Raw genomic sequence first — 25,726 nt, 5'->3', positions numbered from 1 at the left:
AGATTTGTCCTCGGTGTAGAAGATGAACCAAGACAATAGAGTTCTGCCAAGACAACTGAATGTTTATTAAAACATAGCGCACAACTTTACAGTGCATATGGACTTCACCAAATGGATAACTCTGAAATCATACTGATTAAACTTTACAAGCAAAAATGGAGAAACTATAGCGATAATCAGTCCAACAAGTTATGATTTCAACATTTCATATGTTTATGCAGTGAAATAAATAGATTTGATGGTTTAGAATTGATCTGAGAATGGCTAAATAATTCTACATTGAAACTAATGTTATAATTAATGAAGTTAACAAAAATATCCTGAATGTAAAAATGGCTATCTGCTGACAAATTGAAAATAGCTGAAGATAAGTGGAAAATAAAGGGCAACAGAAACACAGCCAGGAGGATTTATCCAACTAAATGCTGAGTGCCAGAGAAGAGTAAAAATAGACACAGATTTATATCTAAATCAACAATGCAAAGAAATTAAAGATAACAATAAAATGGGAAGGACAGGAACTTTATTTAAGAAAACTACAGAAATCAAGGGAAATTTTTATGCAAAGGTGGACATGTTAAAAGTCAAAGCAAAGATCTGCTGAAATAAGATACAAAGAAGTGATGGTGTAAATTTACATAAGAACTGTTAAAAAAACCAAAATAAATGATACATTTGTAGGTTAGATCACTGAACTGGAGCAAAACATTCTGGAAAGTGAAGTTAATAGGTGCTAAGGAAGATATTACTAATACCAAAGCTGTAGAAATTGAAGAGATGCAGCAGAACTATTTAAAACCTTGTAAGAATGATGCGTTTAGAGTCCTATATATGGTTTATAAGTAGATATGGAAAACACAACTGTAGCCAAGGGATTGGAAAAGATCTATTTACAGTAGTGCTTAAACATTTGTGAACCCTTTTGAATTTTCAATATTTCTGCATAAATATGACCTAAAATGTGATCCGTTCTTCACATATATCCTAAAACTAGATAAAGGCAACCCACTTAAACAAATGAATAAAAAACATTATACTTGTTCATTTATTTATTCAGGAAAATGAGCCAAAGCTACCTAATTGTGTATGGCAAAAGTATGTGAACCTCTAGGATTATCAGTTCATTTGAAGGGGAAAGTAGAGTAAGGTGTTTCAATCAGTGGGATGATAATCAGGTGTGAGTGTGGGAGGTCCTGCCTTATTTAAAGAACAGAATTCTGAGTATTCACTATCAGGAACTAAAGGCCTCTTTTGCATTGGTGAATGTCAGTGTTCATGAGACTACCATCAGGAGAACACTGAAAACAATGGTGTGCATAGCAGGGTTGCAAGGAGAAAGCCACTACTCTCCAAAAAAAAGATTGTTGCCCATCTACAGTTTCTGAAAGATCTTGTGGATAAGCTGGAAGACTACTGGAAGAATGTTCTGTGGATGGATGAGACCAAAATAGAACTTTTTGGCCTGAATGAAAACCGTTATGTTTGGTGAAAGACAAACATTGCATTTCAGCATAAAAACCTTATCCCATCTGTGAAACATGGTGGCGGCAGTATCATGTTTGGGCCTGCTTTGCTGCTTCTGGACCAGGACGGCTTGCCATAATTGATGGAACTATGAATTCTGAGTTGTATCAGCAAATTCTACAGGAAAATGTCAGGATATCTGTCCGTGAACTGAAGCTCAAGAGAAAGTGGGTCATGCAGCAAGACAACAACCCAAAACACACAAGTTGTACAACCAAAGAATGATTAAAGCAGAAGAAAGTTAATGTTTTGGAATGGCCAAGTCAAACTCCTAATCTTAATCCTATAGAAATGTTGTGGAAGGACCTGAAGTGGGCAGTTCATACAAGGAAGCCCACCAACATTCCTGAATTGAAGCTGTTCTGTAAGGAGGAATGGGCTAAAATTCACCCAAGCCAATGTGCAGGACTGATCAACAGTTATTGAAAAACTTATTTAAGTTGTAGTTATTGCTGCCCAAGAGGGACACACCAGTTACTGAAAGCAAAGGTTCACATACTTTTGCCACACACAATTAGGTAGCTCTGGCTAATTTTCCTCAACAAATAAATTAACAAGTATAATGTTTCTGACTCATTTGTTTAATTGGGTTCTCTTTATCTAGTTTTAGGACTTCTGAGGGGAACAGATCACATTTTAGGTCATATTTATGCAGAAATATTAAAAATTCAAAAGGGTTCACAAACCTTTAAGCACCACTGTATATTCCAATGCAAAAGAATGTTCAGATTATTAAGCAGTTGTACTTATCTCACATGCTAGGAAAATAATGCTCAAGATCTTGTAATAGAGACTTCCAATACATGGAATGAGCTAGATTCAGAAGAGCAGTGACATCCAAGTTCACACTGTTAATATCCACTGGATAATGAAAAAGGGGATGGAGTTCCAAAAGACATCTGTTTTTGCCTTATTGGTTATACAATGGCTTTTGGATATGTAGGCCACAACAAATTTTGGATTGCCCTTGAAAATATGGGTGTACAGGCCATTTCATCTGTCTGTTGAAGAACTGTTGACAACTGGAAAATAACAATTACAATGGAACATGGACCAACTAAATGGTTCAAAACAGGGAAAGGTATATATATTGTTATAGAGTTTTATATAGTTATATATTGCCATCTTAATTATTTTATTTTAATTTAATTTATATGTCAAATATATCATGAGAAATAATGGACAAGAAGAAATAGAAATTGGAATGAATATTGCTGAAAGAAATATCAACAACTCAGATATGCTGATGACTGGAAGCAAGAAAGACCTAAGGAATCTCTTACTGAAAGTCAAAAACCAGAGTGCAAAAGCTGGGCTGGTGCTGAATATTAAAAAAAAAATCCACCCACACAATTATGTTGACAGTGCCAACCCAATGCAAATAGGTGGAGAAGGGGTTGAAATAAGTTCAAAAATCCATTGGGGTGGTAGTTATATCTATAGTTTCTACTTTGGAGAAACACAATGATAGATGTAGACCCTGTATACCCTGATTTTCAGGGGTATAACATAAGGTTGTGAAAGCAAAGCTGAAAGAAGAAAAATGGAGGTATTTGAACTGTAGAAAATACTGTAGAAAATTGTTGAGAATACTGGACTGCAAGAAGAACAACTCAAACCAAAACTCAATGAAGTAAAATCAGACTGCTCACTGGAGGCATCAATAGTGAAGCTGGAGCTTAAATATTTTTGAAAGATTAAATAATGCAAAGGCAAGAATAATTGGAGAAGAATCTGATGCTTGAGAAAATTAAAAGGAAGTTTTAAAAAAGATCCTTACAGAAAATAGGTGGTTAGACACTGAGGACACCACCATGAGCTTCAAGCACTCAGTTAAGCAGTTACTAACAGACTATAATAATGAAATGATGTCAATCCACTAAACAATCAGAAGTAAGAGAACAGCAATCACTGTACCACTGCTTTTGCCTGCTTTCTTTGTGTGATGGAGCATGGCTCACACCATTGACTGTGTCAGAAAGGCAGGGAAAATTAATGAAATTGGATTTGGGTATGGAAATATAATCTGAAGCAGATTTAAGAATTAATATATTCATGGAGTAGAAATATGAAAAACTCAGTTGTAATTATTTGAAGGTTCCAGCCAAGAAATTGCTTTGCCATTCTCTGTCCCCTTTCCCCCATCATTTATTTCTTTTTATCCAGTAGGTGGCACCTGTTGCTTATTAAATTTCCTTGCTGGGGCAAAGAGCAGATGAAGATTAAGACTTTATGAGCTGCTGCTTCAGTGCAATTTAATTCTAACTGATTGCACAATCTTGTTTAAAAATATGGAGGGCAATCTGCAAAACAGAGATGGAAACCTCAAACCACAACCTGCAGGGAAAGATCTTAGTTGCATAACAGAAATATCAGAAATCAGTGAAAGTTACCAAGTGAGCAAAATAGAATGTGCTGTCACTAAAATATGACAGGTGTACCAAACAAAAATGCAATTTTGTTAAGGAGGGAGTTCTTAAGGATTCTGAGTAGATGCTTAATGAGTGTTTTTCTGCAAAGGTTCAAATGGTTCGGAATGCTAGGTGAACCTCTTTGTAATTCATGATTCGATTACAGAATCCATCAAGAAATGGGCTTAATAACGATACAAGAGGAACTTCTGTATGACACAATTTGTTCTGCAAAGTAAGATGTCAAAAAACAACATCCTAAAATCTATACACTTGCCTCCAGGATTGTGATTCCCTTATCTTCTTGTTCTTAGCACTGAACTCATGGATGCATGGACTCTTTGGGAGTCTTTGTTCCTATTTTCAACATGTCTCTATATCTACTATACTTTCTCCTATGGTCTTCAGTGGCTCCTACTTTCGGTCAGGGAAAATAAACAGAGTGCACCCTGTCAATGGGCATCTTGCCATTTAATTAATAAACATGGATTAGTAAGGAGAAATGGCTTATGCTAGCTACTTCCTCCTGTTTCTGCCTACCTTAACAGTGGGTGGTATAGCAACAAAGAGAAGAAAGGGAGGGAAGCCTAGCAACGGGTTGACTTCAGATTTCTAAGAAAGACTATAGGAACATGGTAGCTGAATGCGGGCAAGTGATAGTATGGGAAAGGAAAGGGAACCCCACTGAGCTGTGAGATGAAAACAACAGAATTGGTCTTTCTTGTTCTTTAGAATGAAACTGGCATTTCTCCATTGGTGTATTTTCATAGGTGAAAATAACACAAGAATTAGCATAGAGTAACTGGAATCATGTCTTCTAAATATTGGTCAGTTGGAAGAATATAATAGTGAAGCTATCACTATGGCAATAGGGATATATGTATGTCAAGCCAGGTTCAAGATTAAAGTCAGGGGAGGCTTTTCTACAAAACAATGTTGATGCTTAATTTTAAACCAGGAATAGGTCACCTGTAGCCTGCTAGAAGCTATTGGACAGCAATTTCCATCATCCCTTACCACTGGCCATGATGACTGGGACTGCTGGGAATTGTAGTTGAAGAATATCTGGATGCCCTGTCCTTGTTTTAAAATACCTGCTATGAGTAGGTAAACATTCTTATCACAAAAAGATGTACTCCAAATACCTAGATTTAGCTAAGATTGTTTGGTTTTTGCAAACAAAAGTAAAGAATAAATAGGCCTCAGATGGGGATGTTAGAGCAAGCAGTTCTAGTGGTCTGCCATACATCTCCTGGCAGAAAATAAAGAAATAACTTAATTCCATTAAATACTGTTTGTGACTTGTAGATACATAAATACTTTTTCTACAAACATAGATCAGCACAAAAAGGGATATAACCAATTTGCAACCCATCCAGTAAGAAGTCAAAACATTATAAAATCATTATAAAACAGTAGAAACAAGACTACAATTAATATGAAAAACTATGTAAATACAGTAACTAGTGTGGTGAAAAATATAGAGTATAAAAAGGCAACTGACTAGCTCAAACTAATTTAGCAAATCACAAAATTAATCAGATTGCTGTAAGGCTGAAAATAATATAAACTGGCAGCTATGCAAATATCAATATGGCATAATTGCCTATTGCAAACTTTTCAGATGTGGCAGTGTTTATGTTCCACATATGAAGCCTAAGAATATTAGAAAATCCAGATTGGATGAGTCCAATCATTGGTCCATTCTTATATTACAGTGTGCCAAAGGATTTGTGAGAAATTGAGAGAACCACAGAAGGAAATAGTTTTTAATTAATTGTTAATTGCTAGAAGAATGGTTATAGGCAGACTGGCAAGATGGCATACAGTATTTAGAGTTAATAAGGTAACTAAACTTACTAATGTTATTGTAACACATCTCTCTAACTTGTTTTCACAGCGCTTACTCTTTTACTGGAACTGCTAGAAGTTTTAGATAATCTCTTTACCCTCTAAGTAATAATGCTGCATTCATGTGTAAGGTGCTATTGAACAGCCCGTGCGTCTTTTGCCCACAAGCCATCTTCTCTTCTCTGACACATATCAAAGTGACATATGAAATTGCATTCACAGTAATTGCTCACATAGCTAATATCATCCCCTTCTCATCCCACTAATCTCAATGCCTGAAATCTAATTCTCCATGTACTAGACAGCCTATCATTAATTATATTTCTCCATAACATAAGAGCAGTAGCTATCATTTTATTATAACAGTTATATCTCTGTTCTCCAGACAGTAGCCTAGCTGGGTATTTGCACGTTAGTCAGCACCCCCAATTTGCATATTGACCAAAATGAATTGTGATACAGCATAAACTTGCTCTCTTGCTTTCAATATTTGGAACTTTCAAACATTTCAGACTCAACAAACAATTCAAACAGAACCAACAATAATAAATAACTCAATTGAGCATCATAGCTGTTAACACAGAATGATATAACACAGATGTTAACTACTTTACATGCAATACATTTTCATCAGTGATTTTTTCCCAGTGTTTTATAATGGCAGGCAAATAAACTGACACAATATGAGAGTAAATTTACTGTTATTTGCCAGAAGCGTTTCTAAATTCCTCTTGTTTAACCAGTTTAAATACTACTCCTATTTTTTTAAAATCTAAGTACTCAGAAGAAGGCATTAACAAATAACAAACCCCTTTTGTACTGTTGCAAAGAAAACTACATAGATATGATACAAAGAGTTGAGCTTGACTTGAAGGAGTCTTTATTGTTAAGCTTAGATGAAAACGCAGGAGAAGGTTTAGAAACCTGTAAGCAAATTTTCCAACTCTTACCATTTTTACTGCTGCTAGAAGAGCCACCTCCACATGCTGCTGCAGATCCAAGCTGGCCCTGGCTATTTTCTCCACTGGCCAGATGATCCTTCCCGTCAGGAAACTGATCACTAATTCTGTCCTGTTATTAATTGCACATTAATTATTAATTAATTAATCTCCCTGTCCATTTATTAATTCCCTGCTCACATGACTGCCAGGGATAGATCACTAGTTTCCCACTAATAACAGTAGCAAATCTGCAATGGATTGCACAAAAGCATGGGAACGAGGGGAGAGAGAACTGAGGTGTGTGTGAACCTGGTGTGCATGTGCATATGATTGTGCATGTGAAAGGGTGGCTTCCAACTTTCTCTGACTTTGAAAACCATACGGCCCTTGGGACTCAAAAGATTGTCCACCAATGTTCTTACACAAACTCTTCTTTTATGTTGTTTTTTGCTACCCTTGGCAACAAAGAATTATAAAGATACTTCATACAAATGACTTGTCTATTTTTCAAGTCAAGTTATAAGTAAAGTGATCACTTAGAAACAAGCGTTAGAGAATCTACCTATTAATAGGTATTTAATTATTAAATTAATACTTATTCATTTATTTAATGTAATTATTAAATTAATACATTTAATTGTTAAAATGAATTAACATACATCCTTGCTTCACCCCTTTCTTCTAGGTTTTCTCTAATAGCAGTCATGTTTTCTTTAAAAATCCTGACTTGCACCTCGCAAAGGCTGCCTGTGTATCTACACAAAGACCTACTCCACAGGGATAATATGGTTGATCCAAACAATTACCACTGGGTGTGTCCCAAGATCTAACTGCTACTTCAATAATAGATAGATACAGAATGGAGCTTCGAACTTACACAAATATATATTGATGTGTGTTGCATACTCCCATTGTTTTGAGGTCCTTTTTAATTTTTTTCTTTCATAATCCCCATAACCCAGGGATATCTGAAAAGATCGCCTGGCTTTCCTGCTACCACCATTCCTTATCTCGGAATTCTTGTCTATATTTTAATCCATCTCTCTCTCTCTCTTGTTAATGTTTAAAAAAGAAAACAAATTAGCTTTTATTAAATATCTTACAATGGGAGAAAAACAACTTATCTTAATATTACAGTGTATCTATAGGCTGCCAATCCTTGCCTTGCCTAGCATTAAATATATTCATAAACCTGTCATTGTAACAGATGGAGGTTTTTAAGGATGCTAAGTTTCCCTTGCCCCCCTCTTCCATTTTCCAAAGTCCTTCTCTCTTCACCTTCCCCTCCCTCTGGAATATACATTGGGAGGATGTTCCCTGCATTGCTGTGCTTTGATTAATAGTTCTAATTCCAAAGCCTCACAAGACATAATCTAGCTATTATATCCTACAGCCTCTAAAAACACTTTTCCTCCTCATGAATTAAACTGTCAGCCACTTTGTTAATGTTGCTTGATTCAAATTTAGTAGTCACCGGACATCAGATAAAATCATGTGGGTTCAGCTTACCATCTGTGAGCTAAACTAAAAACAATTTTTAAATTTATTTAATAAAGGCAGTAGGACATAAGAAGGCTTTCCTCACAAAGATATATTTAAATATTAATATTCAACATTATCATCTCACTCCACAGATGGATGGTATCCCTGAGGATAGGGAACCATCCTTCTAATCACACTATGTTTTCTCCTTTTTTGATTATGTGCCATCAAATTGTTGTCAACTCTTCAGCAACCTCATAGATAAGATTAGATGACAATCTGTTCCTAACCTGATCTTTCAGGTCTTCCAAGGGTGAATACATTAGCAATTTACATCTGTTCTGTAGTCAGCACCTGGCCATGTCTTTGAGGCTATAATTGAGTTCCTCCACCTCCTTTTAGATATAACTAGGCAACCCGTGACCCACTGGGTCATCGTTTCAGAGATATTTCGTTGCCTAAACAGAAAAACAGAGTGACCAAGAGCAAAAGAGCAGTGGGAGTGTGAGCAACTTGCGACTTGCTGCCGGCTTCCCCACTGACTTTCCTTGTGAGAAGCTGGCAGGGAGCGTCAGAAATCTTCCTGCCTGCCTGCCTCTCTCCTCCCTCCCTCTCTCCTCCCTCCCTTCCCACATAGGATATAGGCTTATGCCACTTGCCCTCCCCTCATGACCCTCAGAGAGCCCTGATAAAGCCGCCTCCTCCTCCTCGGCTGACCCATGGAACTGCCTGTCATTTTGCTGGGGGGAGGTGGAACAAAGGGAGCTACGGCCATGAGGAAAACTGCACCCCCACTCCTCATTCCAGCATGTGCCCAAGAGCCCGCTCCCTCAAGGAAGAGGGCTCACCCATTGACTGCCAGCGCCCCACAGCCAGACCTATCTTACCAGCAGGCATCCAACTCACTCCCTCATCCTTCTCTCAACACCCACAGCCATTAAGAGAGTTCAAATTTCTGCCTCGTTTCCAAGGCACCCATTCACCACTTGCCCATGGGGGCTTGCTGCAAGCCAACTGGGTGCAGGGGACAGAGGAAGGTGGGATTTGGGCTGACCACAGTGGTGCAGCAGCACAGTGATACTGAAGCAGCCACAAATTTCACAAATTTCAATCCCATGGGAGTAATGGGTCCCAGATTTTGGACACATTCTGTAAGTTAGCCCATTTGAGGTACCTTGGTTCAAAAATTGTTGGCCTATGATGCACCATTTTGCCCAGTTAAGATTACAGACACAAGAGTTTTAGTAATAAATAGATATAATCAATTTGATTTCTATATACCCCATTTAGTGATGTCCAGGTATACAAGCATCATTTCGGTTGTTTGAAGACAGTGTCAGCTATCAAGAAATCATGAAGTGGCAGAAACTGATAAGTTGGTTTCCTGCTTAATTTCAATTTCCTAAGCCATGCAATCCAACTACATTTTCCTCTTTCATGTTTCCAAGTTTGACATCTAGCCACATCATAAACACTTTTTTTTTTGGTGTGTTCAAGTCAGTGTTGACTCCTCGCAACAGCTTGGACAAGTCCCTAGAGTTTTCTTGGCAAGATTTTGGAAGTGGCCTCACCCACAGTTCTCCAAATCACACACACCATTCTCACGATGCTTCAGAAAGCCTTTGGAAAGGTTTCAGAAGCCTTCCGAAATATCATGAGTACAGCATGCGCTATTTGGAGAACAGTACAAGCAGCCTTGGCCAGCAGCTGCCTCGCATCGGGCCAGCCAGGCGTGCCTCATCAGCAGCAGGAGGAAGACGACGGTGAAGGACAGCTGGATGTGGCATGGCCTGTAGAGCACAGGGCAGCAGGGAAAGCTGGGGCTTTGTGCTGTAGCACTGGGGTGGCTGGCCATGGTGCAGGGCTTGAGGCGGCACTCCTTGGCAGTGGTGGCACTGGGACTGAAGTAGAGACCCAGGGGCAGTGGAGGCCAGCTGAAACTGAAGGCCCCAAGTCTCTACTTCAGCTCCAGTGCTGCCACTGCTAAGGAGTGACACTGTGCAGGGCAGCCAAAAGGGCAGATGTGGGGGGGGAGTGAGAGGCAGGTGGGAGGAGCTGAAGAGGAGGCAGAGAAGGAAGTCCTTTATCTTACCAAGGCTTGGGGCTGGGAGGAACAAGTAGGGAATGGCTTGGATCAGGGTGGGTCCTTACTTAATGACCAGTGGGATTCGGCTAACAACAGCAACAGGGACTGCCGCAATTGCCATCACTAAGTGATGCAGTCGCATAACTTTGTGTTTTACACATACTTAGTGACAGAAATTCCGTTCCCAATTACCATCGTAACTCATGCACCACCTGTATATTTATTACAGATAACGTTGCTTCAATCAGTGAGACTCTAAGTCGCTCACAGCAGCAATACAATACATAATAAAACAATAATCACCAACATTGCAAAATATAATGATTATAAACAAATAAAAAATAATGCTCTAATCATAAAATCATTATGCCATAGATCATCAGAACTTAAAAACTGATATACACTCAGATATCCAGCCATGAATTCCTCCGTTGTGGAGTCCTTGGGGTTCTCTGAGCTTGGTTGTTTTCTTGCAAACGTTTCATTACCTGGCTGGGTAACATCTTCAGTGCTAGAATGGAGTAGGGTTTACTCTCTGTTTATATACAGTGGCTTGCCCTGCCAGTGTGTGTATGTGTGTGTGTTTTTCTCTGGTTGTTCCTTGAGTAGGGTATTATTTACTGCTTGATTGTATGTTTGGTGATAATCTCTGCTTATCTGGGTGATGATTGCTGGTGAGGAGATGTTCTGGTCTTTTATTTCCTTTTTATTGTGTCTTTTGAATAGTGTGTAGATGTTGTTTATCTCTATGTGCCTGTTGATGGCTGCCTTGTCTGAATACCAAACTTCCAGGAATTCCCTCACATTTTTGTATTTAGCTTCCTCCATTCTCAAACACTCTTAGAAACAACCAGTTCTTTAGCAGTTTTCCAAATGTTGCAAGTGAGAGTGTAGATCTGGAGGGGGCATCCACATGAAGGGAGCTCTTGCAGCGAATGTTCATCTCCTCTTCTATTGTACCTCGTGAAGAGTGAGACCTTTCAGCAAGGACTCTCTTCAGGCAGACCTTGGTCAGCAGATTCTACTTAGAGTAGATGGCCTGAGAGATAGCCAGACCCAAGCTGTGTAGGCAGTCACCAACAGCTCGAATTGCATCTGGAAACAAACTGGCAACCAGTACAGTGCAAAATTGCTATTTTATGACAATATCAGGTTGACCTTGTTAACAATGCAGGCCACTGCATGTTACATTAGTTGCAGCTTCTTGGTGGCCTTCAAGGGCAATCCCATGTGGAATGCATGACAGCAGTCCACCCATGAGCAAGGGCAAGAGTGAGCACAGCCAATGCCTTCTGTTCTAGGAATGACTGCAACTCATATGTTAGGCAAAGTTAGGCAAAGGGCTTCCTAGCCAGAGTTTCCATCTGCTCTCCCAGTTTTGTTGGTTTTCATTCAGACCTCCATTTATGTAGAGCACCATAAATGCTAAGGACTATAAAAACTGAAATGCCTGAATGAACAAGTGGAAATAGCCTAGAAGGAACGAAGTGGTAGCCTACAGATTGTACACTGTACTCTTGCTCTGCTGCCACTTGTTAGAGCCACTTCTTTTAATGTTTAATACTCCCATATTGCTACCTGTTCTTTCCTCACTATCTTTTGATAATTCACAGAAAGTAGATTTACACAGGGATACCCTACTGGGAAAAAATGTTTCTAAGCCCTAATTAGTAGAAGGATATCATGTTTTCCAACCTTAGAGAGGGTTACCCCCCCCCTTTTTTTTTGCTGCTTTAACAGCTCAATAATTTGCATAGGCCCTGGTCAGCATACACAGCACTTCTTCTCCTGCCCCCAATAATCCCTTTTCCTTTTTAAGCAGTTATAAGTACAATTACAAATTTACCTCTTTCTCTAAAGTTACATGTCTCTCTTCTTTCTACAATCTATCCTGTCTAATCTTCAAAACCATACATCATAAGTTCATTTTTTTCTGTTTTCTGCAAAAAGTCCATAAGGGGTTTCCAGTGAGCAATAAACATAGATATTATCTTTTCTCTAATCAAAGAAGTCAATTTGGCCATATAACGATTTTTTTTTCTCTTTTGAGGAGCATTTGCTCCATTTATATTCCACATTAAGCATTTGTAATCCATAATCAAGCCAAAATTTTTAAAAAGTTGATACTTTTAGTGCCTAGTTCAGTATTATCCCTTTCAGTTTCCTGTTGCACCTGCAAGTTTTTGTGTAGACTCATCTGACACCTTTGTTTGAAACTCCTGCAATTCCTCTTTAAATTTTTCTAGAAATCCCTCGCCTTCTGGACAGAATTCAGTCGAAACCTCTGCTGCTTAAAAATAAAAATTGCATCTTCCAATTTATCCCATCAAAGTGGAATCTCTTTTTGTTTTAATCTATCAGTCAAAAAAGAATACTGTTTTCTCTTATGCAGGATTCTAATAGAAATTTCTTTAAGAAGAATTGCATCTGTATTATCAATCTTCAGTCTTGTATTAAAATGCTGCTGCAAAACTTGACCTCTTGCCTTCTTCCTAACAAAATGTACCAAGACATCCCTTGGAACATTTCTTATTCTTGCAAATCTTGTATTTATTCTACATATCTTATCAATTTCTGCTTTGTATCCTCATCTCAATCCAAAAAAATTGCTAAAGCTTTAATAATTTTTTCTCTTAATATCTTCACCAGAACCCTCTGGAACTGCTCTAAATCTCAAACAAAATTTTGTCTGAGTTCCAGTAGTGCCAAATTACCTAATTCTCTTTCCAATTCTCTGTCCATAACTCCGTCTTACTCTCCAGAATTTCACCTTCTTGACTTCTTCTTTCATCTCCTCGTTCATCTTTAAATGTCTTTGATCCATTCTTTTTTCAAAAGCTGTCAATTTAGTATCCAATAATTTAGTGGATACTAGTGTCAAGTGATTCAGCTAACCTATTGCCCAATTCCTCAAACATTTTCTGAAGTAAATCTGGTGTAACTCTTTGCAGGTTGCTCTGGCGATCCTCTCTTCCCCTCTGCTATTTTTGTTGCTTTTCTGGTGGTTGCCATTGTAATATTGTAACCCCAAAGTGAAAGTGTCTCAATTATAAGGGCAAGAGTAAAAGGCAAGTGTTCTTGTTTTGTTTCGTTTCGTCTTCCTATGCCTTTAATACTTTGATCTCAAATGGCACTCCATACTTATAATCAGCATCAGTTTGGTTTATATTACCTTTATCTTTTGTTTTGTAAAATCCACCAATTGTCTGCACTCTTTAATAGTAAACAAAAAACATTCCCACAAAGGTCCAGTTCATTTGTCTATTTTAATTCCAATTCATTCAAAAGCACTTTCACTCACACACACACAAATTCAAAAAAGCTGTCCCCTTTATTCATTTGAAACTTTCTTATATCCACTTCTTGTTGAGCTTTTTGCCAAAAGTTTTTAAATCTTTAACCCTTCCCCCCCCTTTTTTTCCTTTTTAGTCCAGAAAGAATGTTGACTCACCAAGTGGAATTCTCTTATGCTACCTCTCAGAAAATCTCTCTTTAGCTGTAAATTAATTACATCCAAGAGTGTTTAAGAAAGTGGAGCTTGTGCAAACCTTGTGTCCATATAGGCTGCATCACGGCTGTGAGCTTGATTGAAATCCCTCGACTCCCAGCTGCTCAATTCACAAGTCGACTGCAAAAGCCTCAATACCTGCGGTCATGAGGAGCAGCTGTCCGGAATGCAAGTGGGTGATCTCACGATCTCACCTGTATCCAGAAAGACAGCGATGGCCAGAATTTGATCTCCATTGCAATGCCATCCCCACTCCTTCACGGATGTGTAGTCCACTATAGATCCTCACCCAGAAGCACTAACATATCCCTCTTCTCATAGAAACAACATGTTATGGAAAACTGGATAAAAAGTGACTAGATAGCAAGGCTAATATGACAACGTCTGTGTTTTTGTTCTAGCAAGCATCATCTCAGTCAGCTGGTCTCTGACTCGGATTCTGAAGTGGACAGCACAGAGCAACTAGCCCTGGGTAGTACTGACACTCTTTCTAGTGGGCATAATGCTGATCTAGAGGCTGCTAAGCGCCTGGCAAAAAGGCTGTACAACTTGGATGGTTTCAAAAAAGCAGATGTAGCTCGTCACCTGGGAAAGAAGTAAGTATGTGTGGATATTAAGAGAAGACTGTTCATCCAGATTTTACTCACTCTGTAAAGAAATATGGCTGCCTGCTACGCTACTGCATTGCTCCCTTGAGAGGAAGGAATTATGGCTATAATAGGTAAGTCACAGCCTTCATAATGGAAACAACAGAGGAAGCTTTTGTTTGGTTTTACAAACATTCTTGGGATGGTAGTATTTTTGCTGTGGCCCATATAGCTTATGTCAAAGGGATGGCTTATCCTCTCTTTCCACTAGCTTGGCAGCAACATTCCCACAACTGCACATGTTCTATGGCCACTACAGTCTGGGGGCCTTTCCTGGCCCATACTGCCTGTCATGATCTCTTCTCCAGTTTTTATCTCTCTCATATAACAAGTCTGTAAATGAGATGTTTCTCTCATTTCTAGTAATGATTTCAGTAAGATGGTGGCAGGGGAGTACCTCAAGTTCTTTGAATTCACTGGAATGAGCCTGGATCAAGCTCTTAGGTAAGTGTCCAAGCAGGGACCTCTGCAATCTTCACAAAGGTTGAGTTTAATACAAGTTCAGAGGAAAATTAAACTAGCTGTAGCAGTCAACTGTTTCCAAGTTTAGCATTTATTTACATTTATCCAGTAAGACTATCATATGATTTTGTGTATTTCTTTAGCCATGGTAATTCACCAGCATTTCCTTAATCTATTTATGCTGCCTACAGATAGTCCTCAACTTACAATGGCAACTGGGACTGGAATTTCCATCACTAAGCGATGCGGTGATAAAGTACGACTGCATTGCTTAACAATGGCAATCCTTCCAGTCCCATTGCCATCATTAACTGAATCCCACGGTAGTTAGTGAGGCAACTTCCTGCCAGCTTCCCACAACCAAAGTCAGTGGGGAAGCTGGCAGGAAGTTGCAAGTCCCAGGCCCGCAGACAGATAAGTGGCTGCTGCTAGGTGGGGGAGGGAGCAAGGGGGTGCGTGGCAGTGAGAGGGAGGGTTGGGGAGGGTGCATGAGGGTGGGTTGGGGAGGGTGCACAAGGGGGTGAGGGAGTGCACAAGAAGCACCACGTGGGTCAGGCAGGGCATGAGGGTGTGCAGCACAGGTCAGAGAGGGTGCATGGAGGTATGAAGAAGGGTTGGGGAAGGTGTGAGGGACTGCAGTGCAAGTTGGGTAGGGTGTGCGGGGGAGTGAGGGGATGTACAAGGGTGCGAGGGTCAGGTAGGGTGCGCAGGGATGCACGAGTGGCTGCCACAGCACAAGCACAGAGGGGTTGTGGGAGGCTTCCCGATTAGCTTTCTGGGGAAGCTGGCAGAGAAGGTTGCAAATGGCAATCATGTGATTGTGGGGTGCTTGGCAACTGGTTGTAAGTGTGAATGGGTTGCAAAGATTGCGATCACATGACTGTGGGGATGCTGGGACAGCCAAACACCAAGGACTGGTCATAGCCACCATTTGTTCAATGCCGTCATAACTTCAAACGGTCACTGAATGAATGTACATGAGTCAAGGACTACCTGTATTTAAAATTGCCAAAACAGGGAGGTGGGGAGATGATGATGGTGATTAAAGTTATATGCCACTCGATTCCCAGCAGCTCTAGCACAAGTGTGTGAAAACTTCAGTCTTCCTAGATCTATGTTATTTTTGTCAGAGCACATTGTCTACTAATATTAAAATATTGTTTCCATAGTTAAACAGTTGTAATATACATACATTTATTGATTACCAAGACAAATCAGAGAAACAAACATTTAAAACTTAGCTTCAGGATAAAAGAGAAATCAGAACTTAAACCAAATGAAAAGCATAATTAAAACCTCCAAACTAAAATAAAAGTAAAAGTAAAGTAACGAATTGTTAAAAAGAAACAATCATTCTCTCCAAATACAAATCTTTATATTTTATGATTTTATATGGCAGTCCACCTCAGTCAAAACCAAATGTTATTTTCTTAGCTGATAGGAGCTGCATCCACAGGAATTTGCCATTTTGGTCCAAATGACGAAAGCAACATTGTAATGTCACAAGCAAGCTCTAACCCTTTGGGACATGCATGTGACATCACAACACATATAAAAAAGGGGGTAAGGCTTGTGTTTTGATGTCATAACACTTCTGATGTCAGTCTGATCAAGAATTTCTTCCATTGCTTGTCCCCTGCAAAACAGTTTTTCTCAAGCTGGTTTCATCATAGTGTCCAAGCGTCCAAACGAAAGCTTTACTGAAAGCATATTTCATGTTGAATGCTATATACTTTTCAATTTGAAAACCATAGGTATATGAAAACTTAAATCACTTAGGGCCAAAACAATGTCACTTACATAAAAGGTTTTTAAAAAGGATCTGAAATATAAACTTGATGCACTCCTTTAGTTTGTAGGAATTTTTAATTTTCCCATTACAATCTGTATATGCCCTTGTATACACCCTGAAGAATGTTTCTTTATATAGAACACTGATTAATAGCAGGAGTCTCAAATCTTATTTAACCATTTTTCTCCACAAACAGCCCCTAACTATAGAATCAAAGGCTGGTTCTCTGGGTAGCTCTGTCAGAAGCATTCAATACCAGTAATCCTTGTATGCTGCCTAGAGTCACCTGTGTGAGATGGGCAGCTATATAAAACATATCAGTAAATAAAATTGACCTTTGAAGCCAAAAGAACAGGAGGACCAATATTGCAGACACTGCCAGTTAAGTTTCTGAGTACAGTTCAAAGTGCTGATTTTGACCTATTTGGCTTGGGTCCATATTACTTATAGGACCATCTCTCCAAACAGAGCCTGCTCACTCTATGTGATCTCCCATAAAGTGATCCTTCAGGCCTTTTCGCCTCATTAGTAGGATTTATCTGTGATGGCTTTCTCATTTTGGAACATTCTATTCCTGAAGGTCCAGATGGCCCCCACGCTTTTAGAGTTCAGGAGGACAGTGATGACTGGCTGTTCTGTTGGGGTTTAGGAGATGGAGGAATCTACGTATCAAGGGGAGGGGGTATACTCTCTACTGATTTTTGCAAAATAAGAGTATATATGTGATTGAATACAGGAGCAAGTATTTGATTGGATATATATCACAGCAAGTATTTTGACTGAATATAACATATCATGTGCCTAGTATGGTCAGTGAGGACATTGGGATTTAACTATGAGGTAATGTGGCAGGACTACAGAGACAATGGGGGATTGAAAGAATAAAGAGGCAGGATCTCATGATCATTGTTTCTTTCTAGGGAGTCACTTTGTTTTGCTTTCTCAGAGCTCACTTCACAGTATCTTTTCCTAGTTAATCAGCATTCTATGGCCTTCTAAATGTTTTATGGCTGAGCTGAGTTTTAGTTTCCCTGAAAAAGTACATTTAGATTAGGGGATTTTAGCTTGACCCCCCAAATTCTCCTTCAGAATTAAGCTTTAACTTGCCTCTTTGAGAGAAGGGGTAATCCTGCCAGCTCTGAAAGAGGCGGTGGTACACTCTTTCCTCAAGAGGCCATCCCTGGATCCAGCCGATCTAGACAACCTTTGCCCAGCCTTTTCTTTTTAGGGAAGGTCGTTGAGGAGGTGGTTGGGCTCCAGCTTCAGAGTGTCCTAGAGGAAGTGGATTATCTGGACCCTTTTCATTCATGATTCAGAACTAGGTATAATACAGAGATGGCTTTGGTCATGCTTGTCTATGACCTATGACAAGCTGGGGGGGGGGGGCGGTGCATCCATCCTGGCTGTCACTGATTTCTCAGCAGTCTTTGATACCATCAACCATAGTATCCTTCTGGACTGGCTAAGGGGGTTGGAGGTGGGAGGCACTGTTTTGCTGTGGTTCTCCTTCCTCCAAGGCCGGTTCCACTTGGCGTTGGTGGGAGGGGAATGGTAGGGCCCTAGACCCCTGCCTTTTAGGGTGCCTCGGTGCTCTGCCCTCTCCCTCTTCTTCTTAACCTCTAGATGAAGTCACTGGGGGAGATCATCTGTTGGTTTGGGGTCAGGTATCATCAATATGCAATAGCATCCAAGTGAAACTGTCAAGGTTCTTTCCCAGTGTCTGGAGGCTGTGAAGGTCTGATGGGGAAGAACAAGTTGCAGCTCAACCCTGCTAAGACTGACTGGCTATGGGTTTTGGGTCCCCCAGATCTGAGAGTTGCAGAGTTTCCATCTGATTTTGTTTGGGGTGGCATTACACCATTCAGACATGGTGTGTAATCTGGAGGTTCTCCTGGACTCATAGCTCCTGCTCAAAGAGCAGGTGGCAGCTGTGGCCAAAGGAGTCTTTGCACCACTATGTCTTCTGTGCCAGTTATGCCCATTCCTAGACTGGGAGGCCCTGCTCATGATCACTCATGCCTTCATTATCTCCTGGCTGGACTACTGCAATACACTCTACATGGGGCTGCCCTTGAAAACCATCCAGAAGCCTCGATTGGTCCAGAATACAGCAGCACAGGTATTGTGGGTGCATCTCATTATGCTCATGTAACACTGCTACTCCACAAGCTGCACCGGCCCCCGATAGGCTTCCAGGTACAATTCAAGATGCTGGTGATTACCTTTAAAGTCCTCCATGGTATAAGACCGGGTTACTTGAGGGGCTGCCTTCTCCCAAGAACATCTGCCCACTCCACATAGGGCATGCTCCAGGTTCCTTCTTTTAAGTTTTGTCATCTTATGGGACCTAGGAAGCATGCCTTTTCTGTGGTTGCCTCTGCTCTGGAATGATGTCCCCCCGATATACAACAGGCCCCAACTCTCCTCGCCTTTAGGAAATCCCTTAAGGCTTGGCTTTTCTCCCAGGCATTAGGGGTCGGTTGAATGGGAGTCCCTCCCCCCAAGGTTGTCTTGTTGTGTGTTTTGTTGCCATTTTACATTTTGTATTTATATACTGTTTATTTGTTGTTAGTTTTTTTTCTTTTTGATTTATTGTGTTTATATTATATGCCACTCAGAGTCACACAGTCTGAGTTGGGCAGCCTTATAAATCTTGAAATAAATAAATAAAATCTAGCAAAAACTGGCTGTGGGTGCACCAATCTTTCAGACTTTCCCTCTCTAATTCTGAACGGAATTGTACTTCCCAAGATGGAATTGGTACAGTTTGGGAATCTTCCAGGACTCTCAACTCTTGCTTGCAGACGGCAGCTACAGCCAGGAAGGCTTTCACATAGATTTGTTTTAGGTGCCAGCTGCAACCCTGGGCTAAGAGGCACTTCTCATGGTCACTCCTGTGTTGATTACTTCAAATGTGGATTACTGCAATGTGCCTCTTGAAGACCATCTGGAAGCTTCAGCTGGTCCAGAGTATGATGACAATAGTTATGGACATGCCACAGTATCCCTATTTAACAGTGCTGCTTTGCAAACTACACTGGTTAACAGTAGGTGTCTAGGTGCAATTTAAGTGGCTAGTCATAGGGCCTAGTTACTTGAGGCACCATCTCTCTCCTGTTGTTTCTGCCCATCCTGTAAGATCAGACAGATTTGGCATGCTCTGGGTCCCACCCATTGAATAATGCAATCTGTGTGACCCAGGATGGTATTTTTTCTATTGTGACATCTGCTCTTTGTAACAGCACCCCCCCCCAAAAAAAAAAAAGATTCAGGCTCTCTTTTAAATGAATGTTGAAGACCTGAATCTTACTCTAGGTTTTGGATTGGTGGGATGTGGGCGCCCTGTATGAGGGATTTTATGTCTGTTCCATTGGGATGGCTATCTTCCTTTTTTTGTTATCTGGAGTTGTTCTATTTCTTTTATTTTAAATTTTTATGCCATTTTATGCCATCAAGAAGTTGGGTGGCTTTGGAAATGTGATAAGAAGCAAACAAACAAGTCTCCTGCCATTCCTTGACATTGTTGTATCTTGTTTACTAACTGAGTTAATGAATTGGTCAACATTACTTTGAAGGTGTTATATTGCAGATAATCCATCTGGTCCTGGGGATTTATTCACTTTTAACTTCTGTATTCCTTGCTTTGTCTCATCTTCTGTAATTGGCTTATTAAGTAATTCCTTTTGCTGATCTTAATTTTTTTAATATGTGCTGTATCCACTATTCTATAGTCTTCACTTTTTATGCTGTATCTTGCATTGGGTTCTGCTTGTGCCTTGATTCTAATTATTTCAAATCATTCAACAGTATATATTTTTTGTTTTGTGAGGCTTTCTCTCTATTCAATGCAAAATAAATAAATAAATAATCCTCTTGTAAACATTTTACTAGGTTCTGATACTCTAAATAAAGAAACATCAGGAATTGAGTTAGTTTGAAAGAAACTCTAATTCAGATTGTCACTTCAGTTTGATATCTTCTTGTAATATTGGGCCATTCAATCCCCATCTTTCTGAATGGGATTCCTCTGGGCAATTTTACAATTATTGCATTATGATCTGCATTAAGTGCTGCAACCTCCACTTTTGTAAATTTAAGTAATAGTGAATTACACCTCCGGCATGGATCTTTTCTTAAATAAGTTTTATAAGAAAGGGAAAAATAAAAACTGTATATTTTTTCTCTAAAGGATATTTATATCTCCACTCATTTAAGAGAGAAAATAATGACATATAATCCACAACATTTTTGGCAATTTGCCAGAACTCCTTTTGTATTAACCAGATTTATCAGGATTTGAAGGGGGGGAAATCAAAACATCTCCTTCTGCAATTTCAATGAGTGAAGAAAAATTCATACAATTTTGTTCTATTATCACTTGGAACATAAACTGAAGCAATTGTAATTTTTCCTTGCTGAGTTTGATGCCATAGTAGTAAAAATCTCCCTACTTCATCTTGAATCTTTTTTTCCAAGTTTTATGAATTCCTAATGTCTTTTGCTACTCCATGCTACAGCCCTGGATTTTAATGGTAAATGTATATATTAAATTTATAGGCTTATGCCACCCATCTCATACGCATGACTCTGGGAGGCTCACAATTAAAAAAGAATAAGAACAATGACCTAAAAATAGCAGCCAAGAAGATTCATAAATACTCATACAAGCCATGACAGAGGCTCGCCCATGTTATCAGGGTCCCAGGCTCAATGGCAAAGCCTGGTTTTTAGCGCCTTATGAAAGGCCAGCAGAGTCAGGGCAAGTCTAATTTCTGGGGGGATGATGTTCCAGAGGGTGGGCACCATGCCAGAAAAGGCTTTTGTGAAGCTTTCTCCTGGCTCCTAGGTCCTGACAGATGATACTCTCTCACAAATGGGACCCAGAGCATGCCTCTCCTGCCAGATCTAACAGGATGAGTAGACACAACTGGGGAGAGACGGTCCTGTAAGAAACCCAGCCCCAAACCATGAAGGCTTTAAAAATAACCACCAGCACCTTAAATTGCACCTGAAAGCATATTGGTACCCAATGCAGCTTGTGGAATGGAGATGTCACATGTGTCAAATGACCAGCACCCATAACTGCTTGTGCCGCCCCATTTTGCACCAGCTGAAGCCTCTGAAATCTCTTCAAGGGTAGCCTCATGTAGAGTGCATTTTAGTAATCCATTTAGGAGGTGAATAAGGCATGAGTGACTGTGAGCAGAGCCCCCCAGTCCAGAAACAGGCACAACTGGCACACAACATGAAGCAGTGCAAAGGCCCCCCTGGTCATGACTGCCACCAGCTCATCAAGGAGGAGCTGCAAGTGCAGAAGGACCACCAGATTGTGCACAGGATCTCTCTGGGGCATTGCAACCCCATCCAGAACAACAAATGGAAGGTCCCCAGAACCAGAGGGTCCTAAAACCCTAAACCACTCAGTCTTCTTAGGGTTGAGCCAAAGCCTTTTGTTCCCCATCCAGACCTCCACACCCTCCAGATACTGAGACAGAATCTCCACAGCATCACTCAGATAGCCCAGGGTAGAGATGTATAACTAGGTTATTATCTGCATACTGGTGATACCTCACCCCAAACTAATAGATGACCTCACCCAATGGCTCCATGTAACTGTTACACAGGAGAGGAGAGAGCAGTGAGCCCTATGGCACTCCACATAGAGGGCATGGATTGGATCTCTTCTCCCCATCAACACCAACTGGAACCAAACTCGGAGGAAGGAGGAGAATCAGGATGACATGGTGCTACCCACCCCCAGGTCCTGAAGCTGGTCCAGAAGAATACCATGATTTGAAAGCCCCTGAGAGGTCAAGAAGAGCAAGGACGGATGCACCAGCCCCGTCCCACTCCCACCAGAGACCATCCAAAAGTGTGATCAATGCAACCTCGGTCCCATACCCAAGCCTGAATCCTGACTGAAAAGGGTCCAGATAATCTGCTTCTTCCAGAGTTCTTTGAAGATGCTGCACAACTACATTCTCCACAACCTTCTCCAAAAAGGGAAGGTTGGAAACTGGATGAAAATTGTCCAGTACCATTAGGTCCAGCGATGGCCTCTTGAGGAGGGGGCAGACCACCACCTCCTCAAGAGATGGAGGAACCCCCTCTCTCAAAGAGGAATTAACCACTGCCAAGACCCAATCACACATCACCTACCAGGTGTCCTTAGCCAGCCAGGAAGGACATGCATTGAAAACAGAGGTGGCTAATCTAACAGTTGCAAGTACCCTGTCCACTTCCTCAGGTACAACAAGATCAAACGCCTCCCTCATAACCAAGTTAGACCTTGCCCCAATCACCTCCATAGGACCTGCTACAAGGCGAGAGTTCAATGTAGCACAAGTCCGATTTACTTTATCTGTCAGACATCTAGCAAACTCCTCAGCACCTTGTAGGTAGACCTCTGAGCAACCCCCTCCCAAGAGGGCTTGGATGACCTGAAACAAGGTTGCTGGGCAGTTATCTGCAGACGCAATAAGGGTGGAGAAATATTGATGCTTCGCTGCCCTTATGCCACAGGGTAGGTGTAATGGTATGGAGGAATGACCTTGAAAGACAGGAGGAAGAGCACAGACTGGGCAACTGTCATGTAAAAGATATCTCAGTTCACAGAAGGGGGTATAGGGTATGGGAAGCATTTCAGAAAGGATCTTCCCTAGTTTTCTGGAGAATAAAAGGAGAGGAGGGTAGAAATACTTTCAGTCTTGAAAGATTCTGTTAATATAACCTTACAATAAAGTTAGTACTCATAGTTGTGCTTCTTGTCTGGACTATCCTGAAGGGCTAATAGTAGGCCCTAATAGCGGCTTTAACCTGTGTTCAATCAGATTCACACTGTGGCGCTCTCCAGTAGCGCTCCAAGCATCTCTTCACCCACTTCATTTTCCTCAACTCTTCCATAAATCAAGGGGGGTTCCGGGATCCTGGGTGCAAAGAGGTCCCTCAAGCACAATCCAATCCAGAGCCTCCGCCACCCTTTCATTCCAGGTGGCTCAGTTGGACTGAGCAGCAAACCCTCAGGAACAATTCCAAGCTCCCTCTGGAACCCAATCAGGTCCATCAGTTGCCTGGGATGGACCAATCTAATAGGTCCTGCCTCTCTGTGGTAGACAGCAGTGCCAGAGAACTGTAGGGCCATCAGAAAGTAATCTGACCATGACAGGAAAAACAGAAACCTTTTTATCAAACCTTAATTTGATATACCCCACCTTATTACTTCGGGATGTATTCAAGGCAGCTATTTGTACTCCTTGAAATAATACATATATAGAAAACAGTAATCCTATAATGTTCACACCATATTCTGTGATGCAGTTTTCTAATTAAAAAACAAGTACAAAAATGTCTACATTAGGAAAACAAGTATACAAAAATGCATTAAAATACATTTTTAGGAAGTGGCACATATAAAAGCATAGAAAGCATAGGGCTTGCAAATATGGTCTTCTGTTTCAATGTGAAATATGTTCATTTATGTAAAGCATTTTACCCCATTGTTCAGTTTAAACACCTCGCAAAGGAGCTTACAGATCAGTTTAAAAAACAAGGTGCAAGGTAGTTCTGTAGTTCTCTAGCCTGAATGCACTTCACAAAAGAAACAAGGTGGGGAAAAAATGAGCAGCACAGTCCTGGGATTCTTTCTCTTTCTCTTTAATGCTGAATTGTATGATTCAGGAGGGAGGAGGGGACTTAGAACAGAGTGCCGTAGCAATAACACGCCCAGCTACTTTCCCCATAGATGTGCAATGGGAGATTATTTCCTGGATTTTTTTTTAACCAGAGCTGCTGGCTGGATCTGGCCAATTTTCGAACTGAATCTTTCTTTTGCCAGTTTCTCTTACCATGCAGCAAATCTGATTCTGTTTTCAGAGAATTATTCTGTGGCAGTCTACTTTTACATATTTTCTTTCCAATATTCCATTGGATTGGAAAAAATAAAAGGGATGGAATGGAAATAAATTCTCAATATTACAAGGTTCTTATAACAACTAGTAGGGTTGGAAACAGTTCAGGAACAGATTATTATTCCAGAATCAGATTTTAAAATGACTATCCTGATTCTAGACCATTGTGTCTGTGCTGCAGTGACTCCCTGCCACATTGCTGGGCACGATGAGATGGTAGAGCTTGCTCATGGCCTGGGTGAAGGTGTTTTGGAATTGTAACCTTTGACTGGGAGCTGTTGCTGTGGCGTTGACAGAGTTGCTGGGACCTACCGACTAAGACAGAAAAGCTTCATGGTTCCAGAGTGAAAGCAGGAAGTCCTAGAGCAGTGGATAGTATACTTGAGAAATAGCCATGTCTTCCTTTTCTCTTTAGGTCTTTTCTGAAGGAGCTGGCCCTCATGGGAGAAACTCAAGAGCGGGAGCGGGTCCTAGCTCATTTTTCACAACGTTATTATGAGTGCAATCCCAAAGCCATCTCTTCTGAGGGTGAGATAAAATAAGTTAAAATAAAATAAATGGACAAGGCTTTTCAGCTTATTAGTTCTCACTGTGAACATCTTCTACTCCATTCAGGCAGAACACTTTTACTGCTTTCACTAGAGCGCTAGCACTCAGGCCCAGCACCTGTGCGTGCAACTTTGGTTAGGGTGGGATTAAGCACTGCAAAGAATGCCTCCCCACACAAGTTCAAGAAGTTTTGCCTGGTAGAACACAGATCTGGGTGGCCTGGACCCCAGCGATTTTTTGTAAGGTGCTAAAACCTGGGTTTTCTCTTATGCACTGGACCAGGAAGTTAAGTGGGCTTGGTTTTAGCAGAGTAATTGGTGCAGATACATGAGCTGCCCTGGGCATGTGCTTTAATTTCTACTGGTGATTTTGTTGCTGTTTGTTTTTTAACTGGATGTTAGTTACCCGGAGTCACATGGCAACTAGACAGTCATACAAATTGATTGACCAATTAAATAAATAAATAAATAAATGGAAGGCTGGAGGCCCATAAGTAAAATGCTGGTAAAGGAGAAAGCAAGATGGAGGGTCTTGCTTTCGCCTACAGTTAGCACCATCTATCATGG

The 25,726-nt window shown here is 40.6% G+C and overlaps 1 protein-coding gene across 1 annotated transcript in view; it reads left to right on the top strand.

Moving 5' to 3' along the window:
- Positions 1-25,726, top strand: part of LOC103062811 (PH and SEC7 domain-containing protein 1) — a 124,789-nt gene that overhangs the window by 17,048 nt on the left and 82,015 nt on the right. The window contains exons 5-7 of the mRNA XM_088144263.1: positions 14,205-14,402; positions 14,811-14,894; positions 25,027-25,139. Coding sequence (XP_088000389.1) covers positions 14,205-14,402; positions 14,811-14,894; positions 25,027-25,139 — 395 coding nt within the window. The remainder of the gene's footprint in view (positions 1-14,204; positions 14,403-14,810; positions 14,895-25,026; positions 25,140-25,726) is intronic.

Source organism: Python bivittatus, unplaced genomic scaffold (genome assembly GCF_059951505.1).
Source record: "Python bivittatus isolate LINGU-HERP-01145 unplaced genomic scaffold, Pbiv_v1 ctg000400_np1212, whole genome shotgun sequence".
NCBI lineage: Eukaryota > Metazoa > Chordata > Lepidosauria > Squamata > Pythonidae > Python > Python bivittatus.
The sequence above is the reverse complement of the archived record's forward strand: the minus strand, read 5'-3'. Positions and strand labels throughout refer to the sequence as shown.